Below are 27,324 nucleotides of genomic sequence, written 5' to 3' on the forward strand. Positions count from 1 at the left end.
AGCCCAATACCAGGACATACACCTAAAATCTGCAAGAGTTGAATGGCTTCCTGGTAGATGTAAAAGGATGTCTGTGGATCACAACCATTATCTCCCTCCACCCTCCAACTTACGCCGATGCCCGCCAAGATAGGCAAGCCAACCCTACCCCATTCACTCATCCTGGTCTCATTAATGCACAACAAGTGAGACCTCTTATCCATGAATGATGTTGTTATTTATTTTGGGTTGATCCAGCATTCACTAACAGCACTGCCAGACTGGAAGGTAAGTTGTCAGGCAACTGTGTTCTGGAATATGGGAGAGAAACCGACTGATGGAACTTCTTTCAACCAGTATGCATCATCTCAGTGCACAACACCAACCCTCCCCATCATAGTTTAGATTGTACAGCCCTGTTTCTTTTCTACTCACCCCTCCAGATAAACTCAGCCTCATTACTAGCATTTAGCTGCAGTAGATGAGACAACCATCCTGCAAACATATTATCACACATAGTATCTACTGCATCAGCCTTCCCCAACCTGGCATGTTCTATATGTATTTGGACTGCAATTCTTACAATTTTGTGAGTGGTAAAATTGAGGCAATTACTGTAAAAACTAGGTTTGGATTCTAGCCATTTAGAAAATCAAAGGATCAAAATTGTAGTTGCATAACCACACATATTACAATTGTCACCTAATCACATACTAGGAATTCTTAAAGTCATCTTTTTAAAAAAACAGATTTTCCTTTTTTAAAGAAAACCTGCTTCTGTTGCTGTCTTTCCCAAGATCTTATAAAGAGAAAAAATTACAACATGGTAAGGTTATGCTAGAGATGTTTATGATAGGGAATGGACAGGTAGTTAAAAGATTAGATTTAGTAAAAAATTTATGCTTCACCATTTGTTTTATAGTTCAGTGAACTCAATTCTGTGAAATTTGATAATTTTCAAATTAAAGTTATGTCACAAATCCCTTATTGTATTACTGAATCTAGCAAAACTGCCTTAGTGAATGATAGTAAGATGATATTAAGAGTCTCTGTTCTAAGCTTTGTTCCTGTGGACTGTTAGTACAGATAGAGTATTACAGAACTGAATTCAAATTGATGTCAAAATCACAAAATTGCAGAAATTGCTCTGGGATACAAATTCCTATTTAGAGCATATGAGAGCCATTAGCATTAGACATGTATTTTATGGTTTCCAGGATAGTAATATAATAGTGAACTTGCTGCTTGCTTAGTAAAATAACTTGGATGCTAGGGAATTGATTCCTGTGACCCACAGAATATACTTAACGTATTTTGTCTTAATACAAAAACTCTTCAAGTAATGACAAAATGTGAAATCTGTTTGTTGTGGGGGTTTTTCTTATAGTTGGGGACGATGGACTGATATCCTTCTACATGGACGCTATAAGCGTCAGCTAACTGAGCAAGATGTGGAAACTATCTGCCGAACTATCCTTGTATATTGTCTCAATCATTACAAAGGAGATGAGAACATCAAAAGTTTTATCTGGGATTTGATTACTCCAACTGCAGATGGACAAACTCGGGCCTTAGTTAATCATTCTGGTATGTATCTGCATCTTATTATTTCATATCAACTTCTATAGAAGCCATAAAACATTGTTCTAAATCCATTGAGCAGTATACTGTGATCTTGAATAAAGCATGTATAGATCAATATTTCTGTGTGAAATGTGTTTGAGTGCTATTGTTAATCTTGCTCTCTGTCACTGTGAATTACATGTTCGTGTGTTCATCTGATATTTTGATACTAAAAGTTCCTTAGTTTATGAAAGTTAACAGTTTAATTAGTTTGTGAAAGTCAAGAGGTACTCTTACAAGATTTCTTGTAACTTAAATGTAGGAAACTAACTGAGATCATGACAGACCATTGGTTTGTCTGGTTCATTACACTTAAAGACAGTAATTGGAACCAGAATTTTTGTTGCTAAGCAATGCAGTCGTAAAGCATGGCATCATGTGACTGTGCTGTTTAGCAACGGAAATTCCAGTACTTCCGGTTGCTGCTGTTAAGCAAATCCCGTGATGTCACATGGTCACCATTTGCGATCTCCTGCTGGCTTCCCCACTGACTTTGCTTGTAGGAAGCTGGCAAAGAAGGTCGTAATTGGCAATCATACTGCAATATCGTAATTGCAAACTGGCCACTGAGTGCCAGGATCGCGGTCATGTGACTGCAGGGATGCTGTGACAGCTGTAAGTACAAGACTGATCGTAAGTACCACTTGTTCAGTGCTGTTGTAATTTTAAACGGTCACTGAATGAGTGGTCATTAAGCAAGGACCACCTGTACTCTCTCTATTGAATGGCAGTGGTTCTTAAGATCTGCAGATTGAATCTTTCCTGGCTGTAAAACAGATGCTAAAGTTCAAAGGTAAGACCCTTTTATGCAAAAAAGGTGCTCTGCCATTGAGTTGCAGTTTCTAATCTTTTCCTCAAGTTAATAAATGCGATCTTTGTAATTATATGTTTTGTTGGGAAAACATGTGAAGTTTTGGATTTATTAATTGATGGACCTCTTTTAGAAGTTTCAACCAAATGTTTCCTGCATCTGTTGATCAATCCTGTACGTCAGCTTAGAGATATTGTGGCCCATTCCTCTTACTGAACTGCTTCATCTCATTTTTGGACTGTCTTACATGAATGAGCAGGATATGCCCCAACAATTCAATTTGGTTAAGATTAAAACTTTGATTTGGCCATTCCAAAAATGAAATTACTTCTACTTATGCCATTCTGTTATAGTTTTGCCTGTGTGTTTAGCATTATTGTGCTTTATGACCTACATTCATTTAAGATTCAACTCATGAACAATTGTATTGACATTACCCTGTAGAATGTGCTAGTACAATCCATAGTCCATTGTTCCCTCAGTTATAGTGAGCTGTCTGGGGCATGAAGTTGCAAAAGGGTCCCAAACCATGATATTCTCACCACTGTGCTTCATGGTTAGGAGGAGGTTCTTTGTTGGAATGCACTGTTTTATTTTCTCCAAACATAATGCTTCCCTTTAACACTGTAAAATTCTACTTTAATCCCATATGTGCATAGAACATTGTTCCAGTAAACTGCTGGATCATTTAGGGGGTCTTTGGCATATTTGAGATGGATGCCATGCACTTTTATGAGAGAAGAGGTTTCATCTGTAATATCTTTCCATGCACACTACTCTTCTTAAGTGTTTTCCTGATGGTAGACTGATGAGTACTGATATGAGACATATGCTGAGCAGACTTGGATTGTGGCCATAAACATGCAAGGTTTTTAAATAGGGGATAGCTATTTAATAGGGGATGGCTATCCCCCATAAAGAGATTTGATTATCCTTGGACTTCACAAACTTTTTCCAACAATTGAATGTTGGCTCAGTGTATTCAGTAAAGACATAACACCATACATTTAATCAGGTATTGTTTGTTTAATCAGAATCTCTCACAGGATTACATATAATTCTAAAGGGTTCACAAACTTTCTTTTATACTGTATCTACTACATTAAAATCCTCAATGATTTTAGCCTTTTGAGCCTCCTCAATGATTTAGCCCCTAAATTTAGCCTTTTCTTTTAAAAAAAGGCCATTTTACTTTAATTGCAAATGAATGAAATTGCTATTTAGCTATGTATTATTTCTCCTTTTGCATTAAATAAGCTTTTTGTATCAGCATATGTTGTGCAGTTCTTTAGCATTTGCTTCTGTGTGGGAAAAGGTCACTGGATTGCTTTAAGTGAGCAGTTTGGTTCAGAGTTGCTGAAAGGCTACAACATTATTTTAAGTTCTTTGGCATAATGGGATGTAAATATTGAGCATGATCCAGCCATAGTTAAACATTATTACATCCCATCATCTCTTATTTCATGTTAACGGGACTGAAATACTTTTAATTTTGGCACAAATTCACAAATTCAGCTAATGAATTAAATTCTACAGTCTCTTTAAATTACACTTATGTAGAATATGTTGTAACATGTTTATGTTATTCTGTATCTAGTGCCTTTCATAATAAGCACAATCCTAGTCATGCCTACTCAGAAACTGAGTTAAAATAGGTTTAACACCCAGGTAAGTAAGTACATAGGATTGCAGGCGGGGTGCATAGGAGGGTGAATTGTGCAGTGACACTCTGTGGCTTTTCTATTTTTTTTTCAATTATTGCACAGTGCCTTTAACTGTGATAATGATCATCATGGAATGGAATGGCATAATTGGTAAGACCTAATTTTCCAAAAGTCCATACCATAATTTTAAAGAGCTGCGGGAAAGTGATTTCACAGGCAGATGGCCTCCTTTGACATGGTGTCAGAGTTAATGCTGAAAAACCATGCATGTGTACATTTCTTAGGCTTGTCTGCACCAGTGCCCCGGGGGAGAAAAGGCAAAAAAGTAAAAGCTCAGAGTTCACAACCAGTGCTACAGAATGCTGACTGGCTAGCCAGCTGTAATCCAGATGCCTTGTTTCAGGAGGACAGCTATAAGAAACATCTCAAACATCACTGTAATAAGTAAGTTAATCCATTTCCCTCATTTTGACTTGACCTTTAATGTTTTCGTGGAACTCAAATTCTAGGACCATAAGGTAGGTCATGTAGATTACTATAAGGATAGCCTTTAAATTATGCTTCATCATTTGTCACTTCAAAATCAGCTTGGATGATGTTTGGATGGCTTTCTCTATGCTATTAATTTCAGTCAAGTTTCTAAGGAGACAGTTTTAATTTTATCACTAAAGAAGTACTGTAGCTATCATAGCAAAGTTTCACTTGTGTAACATTTAGCAAAATCAGCTTCATTGTGCTATGGTTTCAATTCTAAATCTTTGGGAATAATACAAATAGTTTTTCTACAAAATATAGCAAATTCTGTAGTTGTTCCTAAAGTACTCTCCTTATTATCACTTTCTCTGTGCTGCAGTGTTTAATAGGATGGATCCATAAGCATTCTTATTTTGGTATATGCTTAACATTTTCTTGGGATATAGTTTTGCCTGTTGGTCTTCTCGCTATGGTTAACATAAGTTGATTATCAGTATTTACGGTTGGTATTAGTTCATTGAATTACTGGAGCTTATAATTTCTCATGAGCCTGGTGTGTGGTATTTAATCTTTACATGCTATTCAGATGAAGCATTAAATTATATTACATGTCCTATGGACATTATTGAGGTGAGATAAGGGACAGGCTATAACTTTAATCATATTTATTTTGAAATTATCCTTACTGGAAACATTGAGATTTTGAAGGATATCTTGGATGAAAAAACTGTATAATTGTTGATGTTATTCAGGGCTTAACTGTCTGATGAAAATGAGTCATGTGCAATAAAAGACATTTAGTTCATGTTCATCATAATTTCTGCCTTAGGAAGTATATTGTTTTTTTAAATAGGTAACTTGTTCATCAAAAATCTACTCTACAAATTACAGTTTTTAATTGTAATTATATATTGTAATTCATTTATTGTGTAGTATATTATTGCACTGGTTATGGCTGTTGCTTTTGTGCATTCTCTTGGCCTTCTGGAAGGCTGTTAAGACCTGGCTTTTTCCTCATGCATAGGGCCAGAATGTTAGAGGAGGCCAAAATACATGTGTCTGTTTTGCGAGCTTATTATATGGTGCCTTGGCTTTTTTGTAGTGGATTATTTTTTCTTTCTTTGGTTATAGGGATTTTTTTTTATATTGTTTTTTCTTGTAAACTGGTTGTTAACCACTCAAAGTTATGTATTTAAGATGGGTGGCCATGTAAAATTTCTAAATAAATAAATATGCTGTTTAAAGTTGCTTTGAACAAAGTGATTAATAAATTTATGAATAAATTTCTAGTTTCATCTTCTGTTATATAGATAATATGACCAGGATACTCTAGCCCCTTTCGGGCATTATATTCCTGTGTTTAGTCCAATAGTGGGGCTTGGTGAGCAGCCCTTCCCCTCTTACAGTCATCTCTCTCTCTTACTCATATTCTTTCTCTTTAGACTTATAAGGCTGACCAACTCAACATTGATTGTGAGTGGCATAAAGATTAAAAGCATATGAAAAAGCAAACATAACAGAAAACATAATAGGGTAACAAATCCTAACAAAGAATCTGGCCATCTGAACTTCTGAGTGGATGCTGTTCCAAGAATAGACACTACAACAGAGAAAGTATGCTTCCTAGGCCCCATCAGATGACTCTGTTTAATGGATGGAACACAAAGTGTGGCTGTTCTGTCAGATTTTATAGGGTGGGGAGAAAAGATGGGAGAGTGATAGTCCTTCAGATAGCCAGGCCCTATGCCATCAAAGGCTATATAGGTGGTAACCAGCACCTTAAATTGCACCCAGAAGCTCCCTGGTAACTAATGCAGCTCATATAGAAAGATGAACCAACTGTAGCTTTTTAGTGTTCTTCAAGGGCAGCATCATATACAGCACATCAAAATAATCCATATTATACTAGTGATTGGAAGTGAAAGGATATCTCCATGCTTGCAGTGCAGTTGTCTGCAACTAGAAGCTTTGTGTCCTTGTATCACTCAACATGAGCTAGAATCTTTCACAATCAGGGTTCCAACCCATGTGTGAATGATTGGATATAGAGCTAGGATCTCCCAAGCATACAATCATGTTTTAAGAATGGATAACTTAGACCGTTCAAACATTTAACAGAATGCAATAAAGGTAACACCTGAATTTTCCTTGCATATTTTCAGTCTCAAGGTTGTACTAGCAAGAACAAAGAGTTGTGCTAGCAGTAATGTGTATGGGGGAGAGAAAAATGCTGATGTTGTTTTAATTAGTACATAAAGATTTACTATTCTTGATTTAATTTTCTCTCTACTTGTTCTCTTTCCACACAGTGTTTATCTGATATACAGGTAGTCCTCGTTTAGTGACCTTAATTGGGGCTAGCAACTCAGTGAAGTGGTTGCTAAGTGAAACTGCAACTGTGTTTATGATCTTACTTCAACTTTCCTTTGCTTTACAGACCTTTGAAGGTCATAAATGCGAGGGCTGGTTGCATAGTTACTTTTTTCATTACCATTGTAACTGCAAACAGTCACTAAATGAGTAGTACCTGTATTGCTATTTATTATGATAAGCCAAAAGCTATTGTCAGGATCCATAGAGCTGCTTAAGGTACTGCTGCTTATGATAATTTAAAATATCTAGGCAAGAGATGGGGAATGTTTGGTCCTCCAGATGTTACTGAACTACAGTCCCAAGCAATTCCTGCCAATCTGACCAAGAATGAGGGGTGCTAGGAATTCAAATTCAGCATTTGAACATCTGGAAGGCCACAGATCCCTTATCCCTACTTAGACACAGGAGTAAAAGTACATTTATGCATTCACCATAATACTACAAGAGTTATGTATTTTTTGCTGCTATTGACTTGAGTTTCTTGAGCAATATGTTTCTTCTTTGCCTATTTACTACTCCTGAAGGGAGTAGTAAACACACATTGTAATTTTATATTAGATGCTTTTTTGCCTGCTTAATGATGGGGGGCAGGGGTTGTATTCCGGTCAGTATGTGTTTATATGTACATTATTGACTTGTTTTACTGAATAAAAAAATTAAAAATCAGTAATTTTTTATATTTTACATTAGCAGATATTGCAGAGTACATTCAATTGGATCACATGATCCCAAGTGAATTCCTTATTTTTAGCATATAACTTATAAATAATTGAAAAGTTTAAAAAGGAAGAAAAACAAGTACAAAAGAATTGAAGGATAATATAGTCTCAAAATGGTTCCATTAAATTAACACTTTTTAAAAAAATAAAACAATCAAGATACGAGGGTAGACTAGGGGCTGAGTAGGCCCATTTCTGTGTGCGCATGGCTTATTTTTGGCTAGATCCAGGATGGCCAACTCTTTCAGCTTGGAGTACTGGATGATCCCTAACTAAGCTACTTAGAAGTCTGAGCCCAGTCATGCAATCCCTGACTTTCCCCATGTTGGTATATTAACAGGAAACAGTGTACCCGACCAGCTGAAGAACCCTTCCAGTGTTCGGTTGTTAGAGACCACCAAAGTCTCTGGAGTATTTTGTTTTTTAAAGACAGAAATGGCAGTTATCTGCCAAGGACAGGGGAAGTCTAAGAGCAGTGCAGCTGTTTGCCTGGCTAGCATCACATGCTCCCTCTATACACATAGAAATCCACCCTATTGGCCTTTAGGAAGGTGGTGAAGACCTGATTTTTCCCCAGGCAATGTTAATGGAGCTCTGGCATGGTTATGTGTGATCTATGGGTATGAAATTTTTATTGGAGCCTCAACATCTTTTTTTCTTTTCTCTTTCTTTAAAATTGTATTATGTTTTTATCCTTGTTTGTCATCCAGAATTCCTCTGGTAAATGGACAGCCATATACATTTGTTTATTTAATAATAAATATTATATAAGGTAGCTGTTGAATAAGTTATGCTCTTTTCATACTAGAAGGTTCTCCACTAGGTGCTGCCTGTGTTGCAGGATGCTTTGCATTTGTGTAGGATGATTGCTAGATTAGAAACAGCATCTCAGATATTGCTTTTTATTCTGTAGATATACAGAATATTGTGTGAAGAAATGGTGTCTCAAAGACTTTTGCAATATTGCAGCTGTTTTGGGGTATCTTATCACCATAAGGAAAGGGCTGGGATAGAAGCTGCAGGGATGTTGCACAAAGTACTAGGAGTATATGGCTGGCCAAGTAAAAGGCAGGAATACCTTTGGGCTTTTTTCCCAGTTGGCCAACATTACTCTGTGGGGACGAGGAGCTTCAGAAAAGAGCAGGGGGGCAGATGTGGAGAGCATATTGCCAGTTCACATCACTGGGTAAGATAGTCATTAGTATTTCAAGTAAAATATGTTTTTTCAGTGTATTTCTTTTAATAGTTTTCTAGCATCACTGAGAATGGAAGAGAGTAGATGTTTAATTACATCAATTTGGTCTTTAAGTATGAATATAGGATTATGGCTCCAAAATAAATGTTGGTATTCTTTTAGAGGCATTACACAGTAAAGCTAAATGTGGGTACTTTCTGTTGTCTTCTAAGGTAAATAGGTAATAGAGGAGTAAATTTGGCAAAAACTTTTTTTTAAATAATTTCTTCAGGAAGCACTGACTTTTTCCCATTCTCTGAAGCAAAGATTTTTGTAATCTAGCAAGTCTAACATTCCATATTGGGGGTTTATTGTAAGGTAGTAAAACCAGATTTTATATCTCGTTTATTCCTACAACTTCTGATGTGCTTCCAAAAATGGTATTAAGGCAGCAGCTGAGGAAATTTTATGAGATAATGAAGCAGAACAGTTACTGAAAGCCATCTGCTCAGTTGTTTACAAACTTGCTTCAATACTTCAGAGGCAGTGGTAGAGTACGTGTCTAAACTTCACAAGCTGCACTAGGTAGAACTAAATGAAATGCGCCTGGGTTGGGCTGAGCTCGATCCCTCTCTGTGCAGTCTAAGCGGTTGCCAGGCAGGCCTGTTGGAAGCCAACAGAAAGCACCACACAGAGGTGATTATGTGCCACCATCTGTCACGCTTCAAGCCTACCATACAGCATGGCTAATCAGCCTTGGCAGGATGATGGATGAACAGCAGCAGCTGCCAAAAGCCACTGTTGGCAAACAGTCCTGAAGTTAAGAACTTTTTCCCCTCTCTGTTTTCCTCTCCAGGGTCCTGCTGCGTGTCCGCATGCTGTACTATCTGAGGCAAGAAGTTATAGGGGACCAAGCTGACAAGATCTTAGAGGGTTCTGATTCAAGGTTAGTGCAAATTCAAGTTTATTTGTTGCTTCATGCTCACTGTTCATGTGAATATTTATTTTTGATCATAAAAAGTTAAAGATTAAACATATCTGTTCAAGCTCTTTTATTATAACAGTGCATGTTTTGGTTGCTCAGTAAGGATGAAGAATTGTTCATTTCATGGAGAAAACTACTTTGACAGAATGTCAGTGAACAATTTTGATCCGTAAATCTAATATAAAGGTTTAAAGTGGGAGAAAGTATACCATCTTGGTTTATTTGGATAACTTAATTTCTTGTGTAGTCCCAGTTATACAAGTTTGTCCTTCTGACACACCAGCATTCAAAATTATTTGGAAATGCTAACTCTTTTATAGTGAGATTGATATTTGGATTCCTGAACCATTTCATGCTGAAGTTCCTACAGACTGGTGGGATAAGGAAGCAGATAAATCTCTTTTAATTGGAGTGTTCAAACATGGTAAGTGATGTCATACTTTGAACAGAACTCCTTGGTAAAGCTTTCTGTTATACCAATATTCAGTCACAATATTAACAAGTATAGTTCCAAAGAACTGTTGGCTTCTGTTCCCTTTTTTCCTTCTGCATTAAAAAAAAATGTATTTGAGTTGTAAATATCAGATGCTGTTTTTAAATGTTTGCAGAATATTTCAGAAGAAAACATTACTTTCTTGGCTGTAAATAACACAAAACCATATTTGTTTAAATAATAGCCAAATAGTTTTACAGATCTTCATAAACTCTGCTTCCAACATTGTTCACTTACTAACTCTGCCAGCCAGTGTCAAAGTGGATGGTGGGCTTAACCTCTGCTATTAATCTGTACAAGTGCCTCCTGGGCTTTGTTCCAAGCAATATTTCACAAATGTCAGTGCTGAGAACTCTGGGCTCCCTTGAGTGGGATGCAGCCTTGTTAACTTTGAAAGACTAGGGATGTAGAGCTGGCATGATATATACAGTGAGCAAATCCTGATTATAATCCCAATTCTCTGGAGGCTGCTGCAGTATTCTCAGAAGCCCAGATTGACTAAAGGGGAGAATGATGGCTTATAAAACCTTTCATGATTACAGTTTGGCTTGAGGCTGTACAGCAGTTAAGGAGAGTGTATTGTAGAATAAATCCTAATTGAATTGTGCTGCTCTGCCTATATACAGGAGTTCTGTTTTGTGGGCTCAGCTGAGGCAAGTCTAGCCTAAAAACCATGTTTGTGCCATGCACTGTTGGGATCTGCCATTTTCCTAGTCAATGTGGTCAGTAAGAAAAAAACAGTCTGAAAACCATGATGGGAGCAATATCATATTACAGTCATGCATCGTCCTATGTATTTGTCTATGTATGTATTTCCTGTGTAACACCCTGGTTTCAGTGGGACCAGAACAACCAAAAGGAAGTAGTTATCTCCCAAACTACCTTTGCATCTAATGGAAGAAGGGCAACTAGTAACTAGATACTGAGTATGAATATCTATCCTTGTATTTATCTTTCTCTTGTATCATTTACTCACACATATTTCAGGATCTTCGTTGGCAGTGTCATTACTTAAAGGGATTTTTAAAATAAGGTTTTCTTAGTTTATGATCAGTAAGAAAGCATAATCTGTAAGGATTCTTGTTTATAGATGTTGGTGTTTTGTATGTTTATCTGAATGCAGGTTATGAGAAGTACAATTCTATGAGAGCAGACTCTACTCTGTGTTTTCTGGAACGGGTTGGCATGCCTGATGCCAAGGCCATTGCTGCTGAGCAGAGAGGGACAGATCTATTAACAGATGGTGGTGATGGGTAAGCAGGACATTATAAAAAATTAATAAACTTTAACTGCATTGTGTATGCTGGCCTGACTTCACCTATTGCATCACATTTCTGGATCCTCATCATAGGAATGTTTCAAACTAATATTTATGTTGAAGAAAATGAAACATAATTTTTTATTATAATAATAGGTTTTACTGGGGGGATTTGTTTTTGCTGGAGATTTTAGGATTCTTTGTTTTACTTTTTATTGAACCTCATGATACTGGATAGAAAGCATTGAAAAAAGTTTTGAGTTTTTAGCTCTGATATTATTTTCTGGATTTTATTTCATTTAGAGGTGATTTTGATAGAGAAGATGAAGACCCAGAATATAAACCAACCAGAATTCCATTCAAGGATGAAATTGATGTAAGAATCTATTGACATGCTAATGCAGAGACACATACATACATACATACGTACATACAAATGTTGTTGTAATAATGTTAATATTTTATAATACACATGTTTTATAACAAGGTTATTTTGAAACTGTATTTTCCAGGTGTGTGTGTGTGTGTGTTGGAATTTACCTCTTGTGCTTCCTTGAAACTTTATTATTCAATATATTTTCCTTTTTTTTTGTCAAAGGAATTTGCAAATTCACCTTCTGACAAGGAAGAATCCATAGAGCTCCATGCAGGTAAGATTTTATAAAAATCTGATAGAAGATTTTTATCAGAAAGATAAACCGAAAGAAGAGAGAGGATAATGATAAAAATGTGATCTGATGTGTGTTAAGGATCAACCTGTTTGTGTTATAGACTGTGAAATGTGCTAAATGCATTTTGGCGGTTTTACTTCTGTTATTCTTCTACATATTTTTATTTCATATATAATACATATTATAAATTAATTATGGCAAAGCTTAACCAGCAAAATCATTTAAGACAGAGACTAAATTTCCAAGTGTATACACAATCACACGAAGTGGATTGAGTATGAACATTGTCATCTGTATTATCTAATATAGTTGAATGTTACCACTGGAATACAGTTAAGAAAATTGTTCATGGTAGTAATTGCAAAGACCATTTCATGAAATTTCCTTTAACTCTGAGGAGGGATTTCTTATCAAAGGTGTTTTTGTTGGATGTTTTAAGATGATATGTTGCAAATTGGTATTTGTCTTTGGTTATGAATACCTCTTATCATCCTTGGTAATATTCTCCAGGCAAGCACAGTGAAAATAGTGCTGATTTTGGTCAACTCTACTGGCCAAACACTTCAACCCTGACTACTCGCTTGCGCCGCCTCATTACTGCCTATCAACGTAGCTATAAAAGGCAACAAATGAGGCAAGAAGCTCTAATGAAGACTGACCGGCGTCGACGGCGACCTCGTGAAGAAGTGAGAGCACTGGAAGCAGAAAGAGAAGCTATAATAACAGAAAAACGTCAAAAGTAAGTTTCTTCAAGCTTCCTTCTCATACAAATGAGTGTTGCCTTGCAACGTAAATTACTGTCTTTAAAATAGAATCTGATAATCAGTTGGACTCTTAGAAGTATTCTGATGTGCTAATCTCTTTGTTTTTAGGTGGACAAGAAGAGAGGAAGCAGATTTTTATCGTGTTGTGTCTACTTTTGGAGTTATTTTTGAACCTATAAAGCAACAGTTTGATTGGAACCAGTTCAGAGCCTTTGCCAGACTTGATAAGAAATCTGACGAAAGTTTGGAGAAGTACTTCAGTTGTTTTGTAGCTATGTGTAGGCGAGTGTGTCGAATGCCAGCCAAACCAGATGAAGGCAAGCCCATTGTTTTCCACAATAGTAAAAATTGTCATTTATTAGCGGTGGTGACACTAGAAAAGTGCAGGTGGAAATTTTTAAGGATCTGTGTTTATTTTCCCTTTTACACTTTCATTTCCAGTTACGAACACGCATGCATCCATGTTAGTCACATGCTGTAGTCTTGCAACTGTAGAGTTCTAATTCTGTAAAATTAGAGCTCTGTTAATTCACATTAAAGCAAATGGGAGTAAAAGCTGCCTTCAGACTTGAAGACCTTACTGCTTAAGCATGACAAGAACAGGGAAGACATGTTTGAAATATGTTGGGGTATTGTAGGTGGAGCTTATTGTAGGTACCCTTGCTCCCACTAGACTTCCAACACTCAGATGAATAGGATGAATTCCTCTGTAGAACAACTGTAATTAATAATAGTGCTTTTAAGAGTGCTGCTTCCTTCTCTGAATTAGCACGCAGAGCTAGAGTTTATCTATTTATTTACTGTTTATTTGTTAGATTTATATCCCGGCTTTCCATTGGGAGCTCAAGGCAGAAAACATAGCATCCCTCCTTCAGGTTTTCCCTGCAACTTTCCTGTAAGGTAGTTTGGGCTGAAAGAATGTGACTGATACAAAACCACCCAGCATTCCACTGATAAGAGTGGACTTGAACCTCTCCTGTGCTAGTGCAACATCTTGACCACTGTGCTACACTGTAATTCAGTAAAGGATGAAAATGAAAAAAAAACCTGAGCAACTGACTCTTAACACTTCAGCAACTGATCTGTGGCCTTTAAGGTCTCAAGTCAAGCTTGATGCAGTTAAGAGCAACTAAGATTCTCTGCATTTGCAGAGAATAACTACAACTGTGTTTGCTTCAGCTTTTTTTGAGGGGGTGGGGTGTTGGTTGGGTTTATTTTAATTTTGGAATTATTTGAAACCTCATTATAACTTACATTATACAACTTAAAAAAACTATTCTTAAAATCAAATAGCACAGGATATTGCTTGATATGTATTAATTTTAAAAGCTTTCCTAATTTCCATATACCCCTTTTTTCCTTACAGAACCTCCTGATCTTTCTACTGTGATTGAGCCTATCACGGAAGAACGTGCTTCTCGAACTTTATATCGTATAGAACTCTTGCGGAAAGTTCGAGAACAGGTTCTCCATCACCCACTATTGGCAGAGAGGCTAAAATTGTGTCAGCCAAGTTTGGATTTACCAGAATGGTGGGAATGTGGCAAACATGATAAAGATTTATTGATTGGAGCTGCTAAACATGGAGTCAGCAGGACAGATTATCATATCCTGAATGATCCTGAACTTTCTTTTCTTGATTCTCATAAAAATTTTGCTCAAAATAGAGGTGGTGGTAATCTGACTACCATATCTCTATTAAATCCACTGGGTGTTTGCTGTAGTCAGTCAATGTCTATTATCCCAACCTCACTAGTACAAGATGAAAAATCTGGAGAACAAGTTGAGGTTAAACTGGAAGGTGCTGAAAAAATACCAGCCAAAGAAAAGTCTGGCAGTAAAGAGGAGGAGGAAGCAGCAGATGTTGCAGTAAAAAGTGATAAGGAGGAGGCTGAGGCTGCTCCTGTTAAATGTGAAATAAAGGACATAGAACTGAGTACAGAAGTTGATCCTAAATCAATTTCTGAGAAAGGTTCAGAAGATGATGAAGAAGAAAAACTTGATGATGATGACAAGTCAGAAGAATCTTCCCAACCTGAAGGTAATTGTATATATAATATGAATTAAACATTATATTGACTATACTTGGCAGGCCAGTTCTTAGCAGTTCTTTCAGTGGACTTAAGATTCTCCTTAAATCTGATCTCACTGAAACTTTTTAAAGTGCAGTTCTAGGAATGCAAGACTTCATTATTATTTTTTTTGATAAACCTTTCCACATTTATTTGTCTACCGAGGAATTTCTGCATCTGTCCAAAAATCCTTATGTGTTGTAGGAGATGTTGTACCATATTCTTAAGGCACTTGCCAAGACTGTTTGACCTCATTATTGCTTTCTGAGAACTGAGCACAGGCTTAATCATCAACACTGCTGTAAAGAAAGTTCAGTAGTAATGGACAAGAGAGCTTGAGAACACACTTTGATAGCCACGATTTCATTTGGTTCTAACAAAGGATAGCAATGTAAACATTTTAGAAATAGCACTGCCACCTGTGTTATTTACTCTGAGCTATAATAAAATAGAATATAAAACAATTAACTTATATAATCTAAGTAAGAGAGCATTCTAGAAAATTATTTTGATAATAACATACTAAATTTTACTAAGTATTTATAATTGCTCCAACAGAATTGCTAGGGTTTTTTTTCTCCTATCTTCACTTCAGAAATAAAATACATGAATAGCTGTCCCTTATGATGTATAGAAAATTCCCAATAAAGACTTTATCAGATCAAAACTTCAATGATCATATAAATCATCATCATCATAAGTGCCCTACTTTGGGGAGCTAATTTTTGGTGATTGTTATTTCTCAGCAGGAATGATTTCTCGGGGTAAGAATTTTGATGAAGAAAGCAATGCATCCCTGAGCACTGCAAGGGATGAAACGCGTGATGGATTTTATATGGAAGATGGAGACCCATCAGTAGCCCAGCTGCTTCATGAAAGAACATTTGCTTTTTCTTTTTGGCCTAAGGTTTGTTCAGTATATAACATGATTCTTACCATCCGATTTCTGAAAAGTTATCAGCTCTGAACTGCTTTATAGTGTATATCATAATGTAGTTCTCTAAAGCTATAGAGCAGATTCTCTTCAGGGGGGTTGAGAGGCACTCAACAGCTAAACATTTCTAATTTTCACAACTGAAAAGGATTCCATTAGAGGTATTCTAGCTATTCTGCATAATAATGGGACAGGGAAAATAAATTAATTTTTTCAGATTGAGACTTCCTTTCCTGTTCCTTACCTCCTAGAGGGTGCCCTCTAGGCATGCTATTCAGGAATCAACAACTTAAAGTAAGTATTATGATATTTCCTAGATGTTGTAATGTAGGTGGATTTTTTTTTTAGTTTTTTGTAATCTTAAAAAGGTTTAATAGGCAAAGATTGTCCCATAGCTTTTATTTTTAAAAAAAACCCTCAAATTCAGGGCAGATAAAGCTATAGCAGTGAAATTGTATTAGCGGGTGCTAGAGAAAAATAAAGTAGTAAAAGTCTTAAGCTTCCTAATCACCATAACGGGGCCATCTGGATTAGGGGAAAATAACCCTTGTTATAATAGGCTTATTCCTGGGGAAAACAAGCAGCCGGCTGCAGCTGCTGAAATCTGCTGGCAGCTTTTACGCTGTTTTGTAGTTTATGGCAGTGAAGACTGATCCTGTTCAGTTATCAATCAGTAATTTCCAAATATTGATAATTATTTAGACAAATATATGTGGTTCAACATACTGTTACTGCATATTTCCACAGAAAGTGGCTTAAAATTAATGTATTGCTGGTTTACAACAAACTTTAAATAAATAATGTAAATCAGTTAATATAGTACAAATGTACAAATAACACCACTAGCAGAAAATATAATATATTCATGTTGTCAGTAATCAACAGCTCAAGAAAACATAGTCTTCTTTACAGCACCCAAATTATAAAAGCAAATATTATTGGCCAAGTAGTACAACTTTCTTAACTAGAAAAATCAGAAGGGTATTATATAAAGCATATTCTTAAAAGTCCCAAAGATGTGCAGTTAGGTTTCAAAGTATTCTCCATGCAGCAGTGCATGTTTTGCATTTCCCTGTATTTTGAGTATAATTAAATTGTTTCAGTATACATGCTTGAGTGAAACTTGAAGTGATAATGGGTGTGGAATGAGAACTGACATTTATGGGATGTTCCTAGATTGGTACCCTTTTCACAAAGCCGAACTTTATTGATAGTGACACTAATAAAGAACCACTTCTTAGGACAGAATTGCAGATGGTGTTGGCTCTGACCTATCTAAGACAAAGTTGTTGAGAGTAAAGATTATACTATTAATTGTGTAGTAATTACACTATTGCTTGTCAATTTGGGTTCAATTTTGAAATGTTCAAGCAATAGTAAAAGCTCAGAAAAAAAAATACATTCAGCAGTTTGTTTACTTTGATTACCATTAGCAGAAATGTTTGCTGTTTTTCATTTATTTGCATTCAGTATAATTTCAGGGTGATTGGGAATACTTTTCTGATCCAGATTTTAATTATAATTATTTTGGATCTAAAATTAGTAAATCTGCTAAACTGTATAGTAACAATGCATTAGCAAAATTCAGATGGCTAGTTTATATAGAATGATGTATTTTCTTTTTGTAGGATCGAGTAATGATCAACCGATTAGACAACATCTGTGAAGCAGTGCTGAAGGGAAAGTGGCCAATAAATAGACGCCAGATGTTTGATTTCCAGGGGCTTATACCTGGGTATACACCAGCAGCTGTGGACAGCCCATTACAGAAAAGAAGCTTTGCTGAACTCTCCATGGTTGGTCAGGCCAGCATCAGTGGCAGTGAAGATGTCTCCATATCTCCTCAGTTATCTAAGGCATGTTTTGTATAATCAAAGGGAAAAGGGTCAAAATAGCAGCAGAAAACATGAGTGGCAATAAACTCCACTTTTGAGAGAGAAAATAAACAAAAATAAATAGCATTTAAATTGAAAATAGTTTTCATGACACATTCATTAGGATAAAAACCATAATTAGCTTATTTAATATTGGTCAGGCTGGAAAATATTACTGATTGGGCCAGTGCAATCATATTATGTTTTTTCCATCTTTCAAAAATGTACTGAAAACTGAACACATTTCTTTTTAAAAAGGAATGGTAAAGTCATTGCTCATAATGATATATGTTAATTTTTCATTAGGAAGATGTACTCAATTTATCAGTTCCACGCCAGCGGAGGAGGCGGAGGAGGAAGATTGAAATTGAGGCCGAAAGGGCAGCCAAGAGGAGAAATTTAATGGAAATGGTTGCCCAATTGCGAGAATCACAGATTGTCTCAGAAAATGGGCAAGAAAAAATTGTAGACTTATCAAAGGCCTCACGGGAGGCAACAAGTTCTACCTCAACTTTTTCAGCTGTTCCTTCAAAGTTTCTGTTATCTTCTGTTTCAACACCAGTGTCTGATGCCTTTAAAACTCAAATGGAGCTGCTACAAGCAGGCCTCTCTCGCACACCGACAAGACATCTGCTAAATGGTTCCTTAATTGATGTAGAGCCACCCATGAAAAGGAGAAGAGGAAGAAGGAAAAATGTAGAAGGTCTTGATCTTTTATTTATAAGCAGCAAGCAAGCATCACTGACAGCAGTAAGAAGATACTTTCTTTTCATTTTTTTTTTCACAATGGTATATACAGCAGTAAAATACTTGATCATTTTGACAAAACATAGGGACTAACCTGTGGACCCCACGCAACTCCTTTAGCAGCCCCCAGAGTATCTCAGAATAAGTAACGTGAAATATTTAGCTTACTTCTGGAGCATGTAAGAGCTGATTTTTCCCATGTGGAGAAGTTTAAAGAGACATGTCTTCCATTAATTCCCATAAAAATGCAAAAAAGGAGAAATCATTCTGGCTCCACCTACTCTGAAGATTTCACCAGCCATTCATCCTAGAGCCCTTGGAGACCCAGTTGGGTTTGTTTGTTTGTTGTTTTACTTTTTTTTATTAGAGCCACCAGGAAATTGCCCATCCTTAATATGGGGGTTATGAATATAGGAAATAAATCTGGGAAAAACTTATAGAAACATTGAAGTCTTGTGGTATCTTAAATATTAAGCAATTGATTATCACAAGCTTTTATGGATCATAGTCTGCTTCATCAGATGAGTCACAGAAGACTGTTGCTGCAAAAGTCTAACATGGCTACCCCTCTGGAATATTTCATTTAAAACAGTGCTTCTTGATCACATAGGCCTTTTTAGAAAATAAATTGATAGTTATTTGCAGCCAAATGTTTTGTTTGAAAGAGTGCCCACCTATCCATTTAAAATAGAAGACTAGGAAACAGGGTGTACAGAACATTCTGGAGTTTTAAGGGTGGCCAAGATAAGCTTACCAGGTTGGCATCTGGTAACTTAGTGTTTTAATACTAGGTATACCCATACCCATCATGACCTAAAACTTCCAAATGTGCCCACAAGCCCTTATAAAAGTTTTCTATCCTTACCATATAGCCATATGCATCTGCTCTAAATCACAATGATACCAGAATGACTGCTGTTATGTATTTTTGTGACACATGGCATCACATTTTTCACTTGTCTCCCCTTGCCTTGCCCATAGAACTATATGTATAAGCAATGGTGAGATAGCTATGTACATCTGGCCATACTTGCAAGATTGAATTTCTTTTGTTTACCATTATTAACAATGTTTAAAAGGCTAATGGTACTCCCCATTTAAATTACAGTGGGGCAAAAAAGTATTTAGTCAGCCACCAATTGTGCAAGTTCTCCCACTTAAAAAGATGAGAGAAGCCTGTAATTTTCATCATAGGTATACCTCAACTATGAGAGACAAAATGGGGGGAAAAATCCAGAAAATCACATTGTCTGATTTTTAAAGAATTTATTTGCAAATCATGGTGGGAAATAAGTATTTGGTCAATACCAAAAGTTCATCTCAATACTTTGTTATATATCCTTTGTTGGCAATGACAGAGGTCAAATGTTTTCTGTAAGTCTTCACAAGGTTTTCACACACTGTTGCTGGTATTTTGGCCCATTCCTCCATGCAGATCTCCTCTAGAGCAGTGATGTTTTGGGGCTGTCGCTGGGCAACACGGACTTTCAACTCCCTCCAAAGGTTTTCCATGGGGTTGAGATCTGGAGACTGGCTAGGCCACTCCAGGACCTTGAAATGCTTCTTACGAAGCCACTCCTTCATTGCCCGGGCGGTGTGTTTGGGATCATTGTCATGCTGAAAGACCCAGCCACGTTTCATCTTCAATGCCCTTGCTGATGGAAGGAGGTGTTCACTCAAAATCTCACGATACATGGCCCCATTCATTCTTTCCTTTACACGGAGCAGTCGTCCTGGTCCCTTTGCAGAAAAACAGCCCCAAAGCATGATGTTTCCACCCCCATGCTTCACAGTAGGTATGGTGTTCTTTGGATGCAACTCAGCATTCTCTCTCCTCCAAACACGACAAGTTGAGTTTAGACCAAAACGTTCTACCTTGGTTTCATCTGACCATATGACATTCTCCCAATCCTCTTCTGGATCATCCAAATGCTCTCTAGCAAACTTCAGATGGGCCCAGACATGTACTGGCTTAAGCAGGGGGACACATCTGGCACTGCAGGATTTGAGTCCCTGGCAGCGTAGTGTGTTACTGATGGTAGCCTTTGTTACTTTGGTCCCAGCTCTCTGCAGGTCATTCACTAGGTCCCCCCGTGTGGTTCTGGGATTTTTGCTCATCATTCTTGTGATCATTTTGACCCCACAGGGTGAGATCTTGCGTGGAGCCCCAGATCAAGGGAGATTATCAGTGGTCTTGTATGTCTTCCATTTTCTAATTATTGCTCCCACAGTTGATTTCTTCACACCAAGCTGCTTGCCTATTGCAGATTCAGTCGTCCCAGCCTGGTGCAGGTCTACAATTTTGTTTCTGGTGTCCTTCGACAGCTCCTTGGTCTTGGCCATAGTGGAGTTTGGAGTGTGACTGTTTGAGGTTGTGGACAGGTGTCTTTTATACTGATAACAAGGTCAAACAGGTGCCATTATTACAGGTAATGAGTGGAGGACAGAGGAGCCTCTTAAAGAAGTAGTTACAGGTGTGTGAGTGCCAGACATCTTGCTTGTTTGTAGATGACCAAATACTTATTTTCCACCATGATTTGCAAATAAATTCTTTAAAAATCAGACAATGTGATTTTCTGGATTTTTTTCCCCATTTTGTCTCTCATAGTTGAGGTATGCCTATGATGAAAATTACAGGCCTCTCTCATCTTTTTAAGTGGGAGAACTTGCACAATTGGTGGCTGACTAAATACTTTTTTGCCCCACTGTATGTGTTTTATGCATCACTCCTGTTGAATTAGCATTATGTTGAAAGTTAATAGAATTTTCAACTTTCTGCAGGAGGATGCAGAAGTGACCAAAGTGTTTGATGAAGAAATGGAACCTCCTCCACCAAGAAACATTCCATCTCCTGGGCAACTGGATCCTGACACTCATATTCCTGTCATTAATATGGAAGATGGGACCAGACTAGTGGGAGAGGATGCACCTAAAAACAAGGATTTAGTTGAATGGCTTAAATTGCATCCCATGTATACTGTTGATATGCCAAGTTATGTACCAGTAAGTGGATACTATCCTTCTGTTTTATTACTTTACTATTTTATTTATATTTGAAAGAGTTATTAGAACATTTTTTAAAAAAATACTTTGCAGTAAAGTAAGCAAAACAGTTGTAACCTTGAAAATGTCAGATTATTTTTGTGGTATCTGACCTATTTGAAAAGCTTGTATTTCTGTTATTTGTAATTTTTTAGTTTTAAAATAATAAGTGTTAGAACATGTAATATTCTAATGTGTCTTTGTAATTTATTTCAGTGATAAAAAGTTTTGTACATATTTTTACAAATTAAAGTATTAATGTCTAGGAAATCATTGTCTTTTTTCCTTTTCTTAGAAGAGTGCAGATGTGCTGTTTTCCCCATTTCAGAAACCGAAGCAAAAACGGCACAGATGTCGAAATCCTAATAAATTGGATATAAACACCTTAACTGGAGAAGAAAGGGTTCCTGTTGTAAATAAACGGAATGGGAAAAAGGTAATGCACTGACTAATTTCCTCTATGACTATCGTTTCATTTAATTTTCAGGTAGGTATTTTTATATTACTTCTTTATAAAATGACATACCTCAGCCATATCAAACATTCTGTATCATTTTGTTTGAACTATCTGTATTGAATCACAGTGGAAAGTTCTCCCTCATTGGAGATCTTCAAGGGAAGCCTGGATAACCGCTAGCTTGAGTTATTTCTCTGTGTCTCTCACATCAAACATCACAATGGAAGAGGGGGCTTGATTCTGTGATCATTTTGGATTTTGAGTTGCAATATTCTTAAATTATTTGATAAACTTTTTTGAACTTAATTTATTAATAATGTTTAATAAACCATTTATCAAGTTCAGATTATCAGCATCAGTATTCATAAATAAATAATAGGCTACTTTTGATAAACTCTGTACCTTACATGAAATAGCAGATCGTCTTTTCTTTAATTAAACTTTAATATATATTACTAGATGGGTGGTGCTATGGCCCCACCAATGAAGGACTTGCCAAGATGGCTGGAAGAAAATCCGGAATTTGCTGTTGCTCCAGATTGGACTGACATTGTTAAGCAGTCTGTAAGTAATAGGGTTTTTTTTAATTACATGGTGAACTTTTTTTTTAATTTAATTCAATTCAGTTTTGGTACCACCCAACTCCAGAATTACTTTGGGCAGCTCACGGTATTAAAAAAAACAACAACAAATACAATAAAATAAGAAATACAATAAGGGAAATAACAAAATGGCAATCTAGACACTAACATCAACATTTATATAACAGATACCAATATCCGACACCTCTAAAACGGGAAGTTCCGTCCACCTTAACCCAAACCTGGGAGGTCTTTAAAGCTTTCTGGAGCAATATCCAGGTGGCAGCTATCCAGATTTTTACAGGGGACCTCATTCCAAAGGGCAGGCACCATGACCAAGAAGGCGTGCTTCCTGGCTCCCAAAAGATGACATTGTTTAAGTGTGGGGACCCAGAGTGTCCTTAATCTGTCAGCTTTTACCAACTGCAAAAATTGCAGGAGATAGGCAGTCCCTCAAATAAGTGGGCTCCATGTCTTTTAGGTTTTTAGGTGAGAACCAGCACCTTGAATTACACCCAGAAGCATAGCGGCAAACAGTACAGCTTGTGAAGCAGAGGTGTCATGTGAGCATGCCAAGGCAGGCCCACCACTGCTCAGACTGCTGCATTCTGGACCAGTTGCAGCTTCCGAGTGGTCTTCAAGGGCAGCTCCATGGAGAGCGCATTGTAATAGTTGAGCCATGAAGTGACAAGGGCATGTGGGACGTGGAGGGCTACCCAATCGAGGACGTATAAGTATCTATGTTCATGTAACTTTACTTTCTCTTTTTCTTTGATATGACATATTATATGTGCTTCATTGGTAAGCCCTTTCACAGGTGAACAACTCACAGCACTCAGCACCGTGTTTGGACCCCATGTAGTTTTCCCAATTATGCTGTTGATATTTAGCAATGTCATGTTTTGGAATAAAAGAAGTTCAGAAGTGTATAATGCTTCTGCAGTGCTTCACACATCTATTTTGCCCCTTCATACCCCCAGTTAAGAAGAATCAGTTTGAAAATTTCAGTCATGCCCTTCGAACATTACATCTTGCTTCTGAGATTTTTTTGCAATTGTGTTCCTTGGATTTAATCTGATGAAAAAAGCTAGCTTTTACTAGGGATAACTTTTATAACTCATATATTTAACTTATGTTGATATCAGAGTAGGGAAATAAAATTAATAAATAGACCCCCTTATTATATACATTTGTGAATCATATGAGCAGCATGATGTAAAATGCTCAGTATATAGGCATCCTTGTAAATGAAAGCATAATTGTATGCTTGTGCTTTTTTTTGCCATTATCCAGGGTTTTGTTCCAGAATCCATGTTTGACCGTCTTCTCACAGGTCCCGTTGTGCGGGAAGAGGGTGCAAGCAGAAGAGGGAGAAGGCCAAAAAGTGAAATTGCCAAAGCAGCTGCAGCAGCTGCTGCTGTAGCTTCAACATCGGGAATTAACCCACTGATAATGAACAGTCTGTTCGCTGGAATGGATCTCGCAAGCCTTCAGAATTTACAAAACCTCCAATCTCTCCAACTTGCAGGTCTCATGGGCTTCCCTCCAGGACTAGCGACAGCTGCTGCTGCTGCTGGAGGTGATTCTAAAAATCCAGCTGCTATGCTGCCTCTGATGTTGCCAGGTATGGCAGGGTTGCCCAATATGTTTGGACTGAGTGGATTGTTGAATAACCCAATAACAGCTGCTTCTGGAAACACCACTATGGCTTCCAGTCAAGGAGAAAGTGAAGATGGCACTTCAAAAGTAGAAGAAAAGAAGAATGAGAATGAAGAGGAGAACAAAGACTCTGAGAAAAGCACAGACATTGTTTCAGCTACTGACTCTGCAAATGGATCTGTTGGTGCAACTGCTGCTGCGGCCTCTGCTACCACCACAAGCAACACTGGATTGCCTGCCAACCCTCTAACCTTCAATCCTTTCCTTCTGTCAACGATGGCCCCTGGCCTGTTTTACCCTTCTATGTTTCTACCTCCAGGATTGGGAGGATTGACACTACCTGGTTTCCCAGCATTAGCGGGACTTCAGAATGCAGTGGGCTCCAGTGATGTGAAGGTTACTGATAAAACTGAAGGATCTGCCTTTAAAGATGAAGAAAATCTAGAGGGCAGTGATGCAGAGGAGAGCCTTGATAAAACTGCAGATTCCTCTGCTTTAGAAGATGAAATAGCACAGGGTGAAGAATTAGACTCACTTGATGGGGGGGATGAAATAGAAAACCATGAAAATGATGATTAAGCAGTACAAGTTACTGTTCAAGTGTTTTAAACTTTTGACAAGTGGTAGTCCTACTGTTTACACTCACAGTTAATGTCCATACTTAGTTTTATAAGCTGTTCTGTAACATAGTGTAGCAAACAAAAAGTTCAAGTCATGTTATACAGATGAGTCAAAAGGTATCTTGGTCATTAAGTATTGTGCAGTGCATTATTTATTATCCCTAGAAGAGATGAAATGGAGAGGTGATCATATCTTTTTAAGGAAATTGACATAATGCTCTGCTTTTTTTTTTCCTTTGGTACCATTGGTATTATAAAGCAGCAATTTGTAATAGAGTGGCACTAAATAGAAGGAAGTGCTGCTGAAAGGAAGTATGAAGTTATATATTTAATTATTAATTTTTAATTTTTGCTGTGAAGGTCAAGATGAATTTTAACATACATATCATTCTTACATATCATTTTGACTGTATGGAAGTTCACTCGTGCACATATGTGCACATGCACACACACACATATATACACACATTCTCTGACAATCTCCATGATAGTGTGAATGTCTCTCTGTCTTGAGATACAGCAATAATAAGGCAGCTGTTGAATGTGAAGAGTACCTTTTGGAAATTGCCCACTGAAAAGGTTCTTGCAGGATAAAACTACAGTTAAATCGTCTCGTGATTTTGTAATGCACTGGTAAAACAATTTTTTTTAAAAATCAGGTACCTTTTTAAATTAAAGGACTTTGTTACTTTAGCCACAAAGCTAAACAGATTACCTCAACTCTAAAGTAGCCTTGAAGTTTACAGACATGACTTTGTAAATGTATTTGTTTTTCTTTTTTGTGATGTCTTTTTATTCCCCCCCCCCACCTTGGAAATTGCTATCATGTAAGATAAGATGTAAATTGCTGCCAACTGTAGTAATGATGCTTTTAATAAAAGTGACTCATGATATGTAAGGTGTAATTCATAGAATATAGTGATCAGAACTGCTCAACAGAAACAAATATATCACAGTAGTCTTGTATCTTCTTTTACCAGCTTTTCTATCTCTAAATATACTAAATTAGTAGTCTGTGGGAATAGACGAAAGGAAAAATCCTGAATTACATTCATATTGTTCAGCCCTAACTGAAGCTTCAGAAAGATGCACAAAGACCTGCATTACGCCCTCAACATACTTTCAAATGTGTTCTGTGTGTGATAATGTGGTACATTAAAGAACAAAAGGGTAAAAGAAAAATGAGGCTTTGATAGGCATGATATCTAGGTCATTTATCCTTGGTTAATGGGTAGAAAAACACAATACTGTAGTTTGAGCAAGGAACATAAAGGCGCTGTGGTGGGCTGCAGATTAATGCCTGAGATGCCAGAAAGCACTGTCAAACATCCTGCAGGAAACTAAAACTGACCCACTTTATAGAACACCTAAGCTGCTTCTGAAGAGCTGCTGGTTTGTACCTTTTTATGACCTTGGATAATGTAGCTTTTGAGAGTTACTGCTTTCACTGTGCTGTCACCAAAACGAGCATATAGCAACCCTGCCATGAAGTTAAAGAGGTAGGCATTTCACTTTGGTGGGAGAAAAGAGAGTTCACCGGGATGCTCAGCTCCATTTAGATAAATCCTCAACTACTCCAGAATGCTGTAACAATTATCAGGAGAATAAATATTATTAAAGCTACCCGTATATTTCTCTAGCTTTGTAGGACTTGCTAATAAAGTTTAATTTGACTGTTTTTCAAAATACCCATTTCAGTCAGAATTGAGTGTAGAGTGAGAATTGCCATGAACAGTGAAAACAAAATGAATACTGAACAGCTGCTAACTAAATATTATGCAACTGAAAGATATGCACTGTTTGAATTAGTGAAGATCAAAATGTCTTGTTACCTCCACTTTAATAGAACATAGTAGCTAATAGAGGTCAGGATTTTTTTCCCTCTGTATGTGTTATTGCACAGTCGACTGCATGCGTTATTCTTTCCTGTCAAACTCACATACGGTGTCTGTTATAAAAATCTAGAAACCAACATAGAGGGAGCCATCAATCTGATCAAGAATGGCATACCTTGTGTCTTTATTCATATCTGCCTGTTAAATTTTTCACTAATGACTCATTTTCAACAAACTCTGGAATTCATGGTAAAAGTAATACTATGAAATATTTGTCTCTGCATAATGTAAAGCATTATGTTTTATACTGGCAGAAAGTAATTTAATGAAGGTTAATGATATCCCTGGGGAAGGAGTTTTAACTGTCAAGAGCAAAGGCAATTAAAAACAAGGACACATGTACTACCTACCTACAGAATGTTTTATTTCTGGCTACTGTGTGTCCATTTCACAACTCTACAAATTTATTTTATTTATATGTCACATTTACATAGCCGCCCATTTCACAGAAAGCG

At 37.0% G+C, this 27,324-nt stretch overlaps 1 protein-coding gene across 5 annotated transcripts in view; it reads left to right on the forward strand.

Moving 5' to 3' along the window:
* Window positions 1-27,025, forward strand: part of CHD7 (chromodomain helicase DNA binding protein 7) — a 203,298-nt gene extending 176,273 nt beyond the window's left edge. For 4 of the 5 annotated variants that reach the window (XM_088130933.1, XM_088130936.1, XM_088130935.1 and 1 more), the window contains 17 exons: window positions 1,367-1,566; window positions 4,362-4,521; window positions 9,674-9,763; window positions 10,123-10,226; window positions 11,419-11,548; window positions 11,857-11,929; window positions 12,152-12,203; window positions 12,735-12,963; window positions 13,097-13,305; window positions 14,355-15,029; window positions 15,807-15,967; window positions 17,623-17,854; window positions 18,179-18,618; window positions 21,397-21,618; window positions 21,953-22,093; window positions 22,574-22,678; window positions 23,989-27,024. In XM_088130933.1, the coding sequence (XP_087987059.1) occupies window positions 1,367-1,566; window positions 4,362-4,521; window positions 9,674-9,763; window positions 10,123-10,226; window positions 11,419-11,548; window positions 11,857-11,929; window positions 12,152-12,203; window positions 12,735-12,963; window positions 13,097-13,305; window positions 14,355-15,029; window positions 15,807-15,967; window positions 17,623-17,854; window positions 18,179-18,618; window positions 21,397-21,618; window positions 21,953-22,093; window positions 22,574-22,678; window positions 23,989-24,933 (4,168 nt within the window). In that variant the 3' untranslated portion in view covers window positions 24,934-27,024. Of the gene's footprint in view, window positions 1-1,366; window positions 1,567-4,361; window positions 4,522-9,673; window positions 9,764-10,122; window positions 10,227-11,418; window positions 11,549-11,856; window positions 11,930-12,151; window positions 12,204-12,734; window positions 12,964-13,096; window positions 13,306-14,354; window positions 15,030-15,806; window positions 15,968-17,622; window positions 17,855-18,178; window positions 18,619-21,396; window positions 21,619-21,952; window positions 22,094-22,573; window positions 22,679-23,988 lie in introns of all 5 variants that reach the window. The other variant, XM_088130937.1, reaches the window with a different exon arrangement.
* Window positions 27,026-27,324: the final 299 nt, after the last annotated feature.

Source organism: Python bivittatus, unplaced genomic scaffold, assembly GCF_059951505.1.
Source record: "Python bivittatus isolate LINGU-HERP-01145 unplaced genomic scaffold, Pbiv_v1 ctg000840_np1212, whole genome shotgun sequence".
In the NCBI taxonomy this organism is placed as follows: Eukaryota; Metazoa; Chordata; class Lepidosauria; order Squamata; family Pythonidae; genus Python; species Python bivittatus.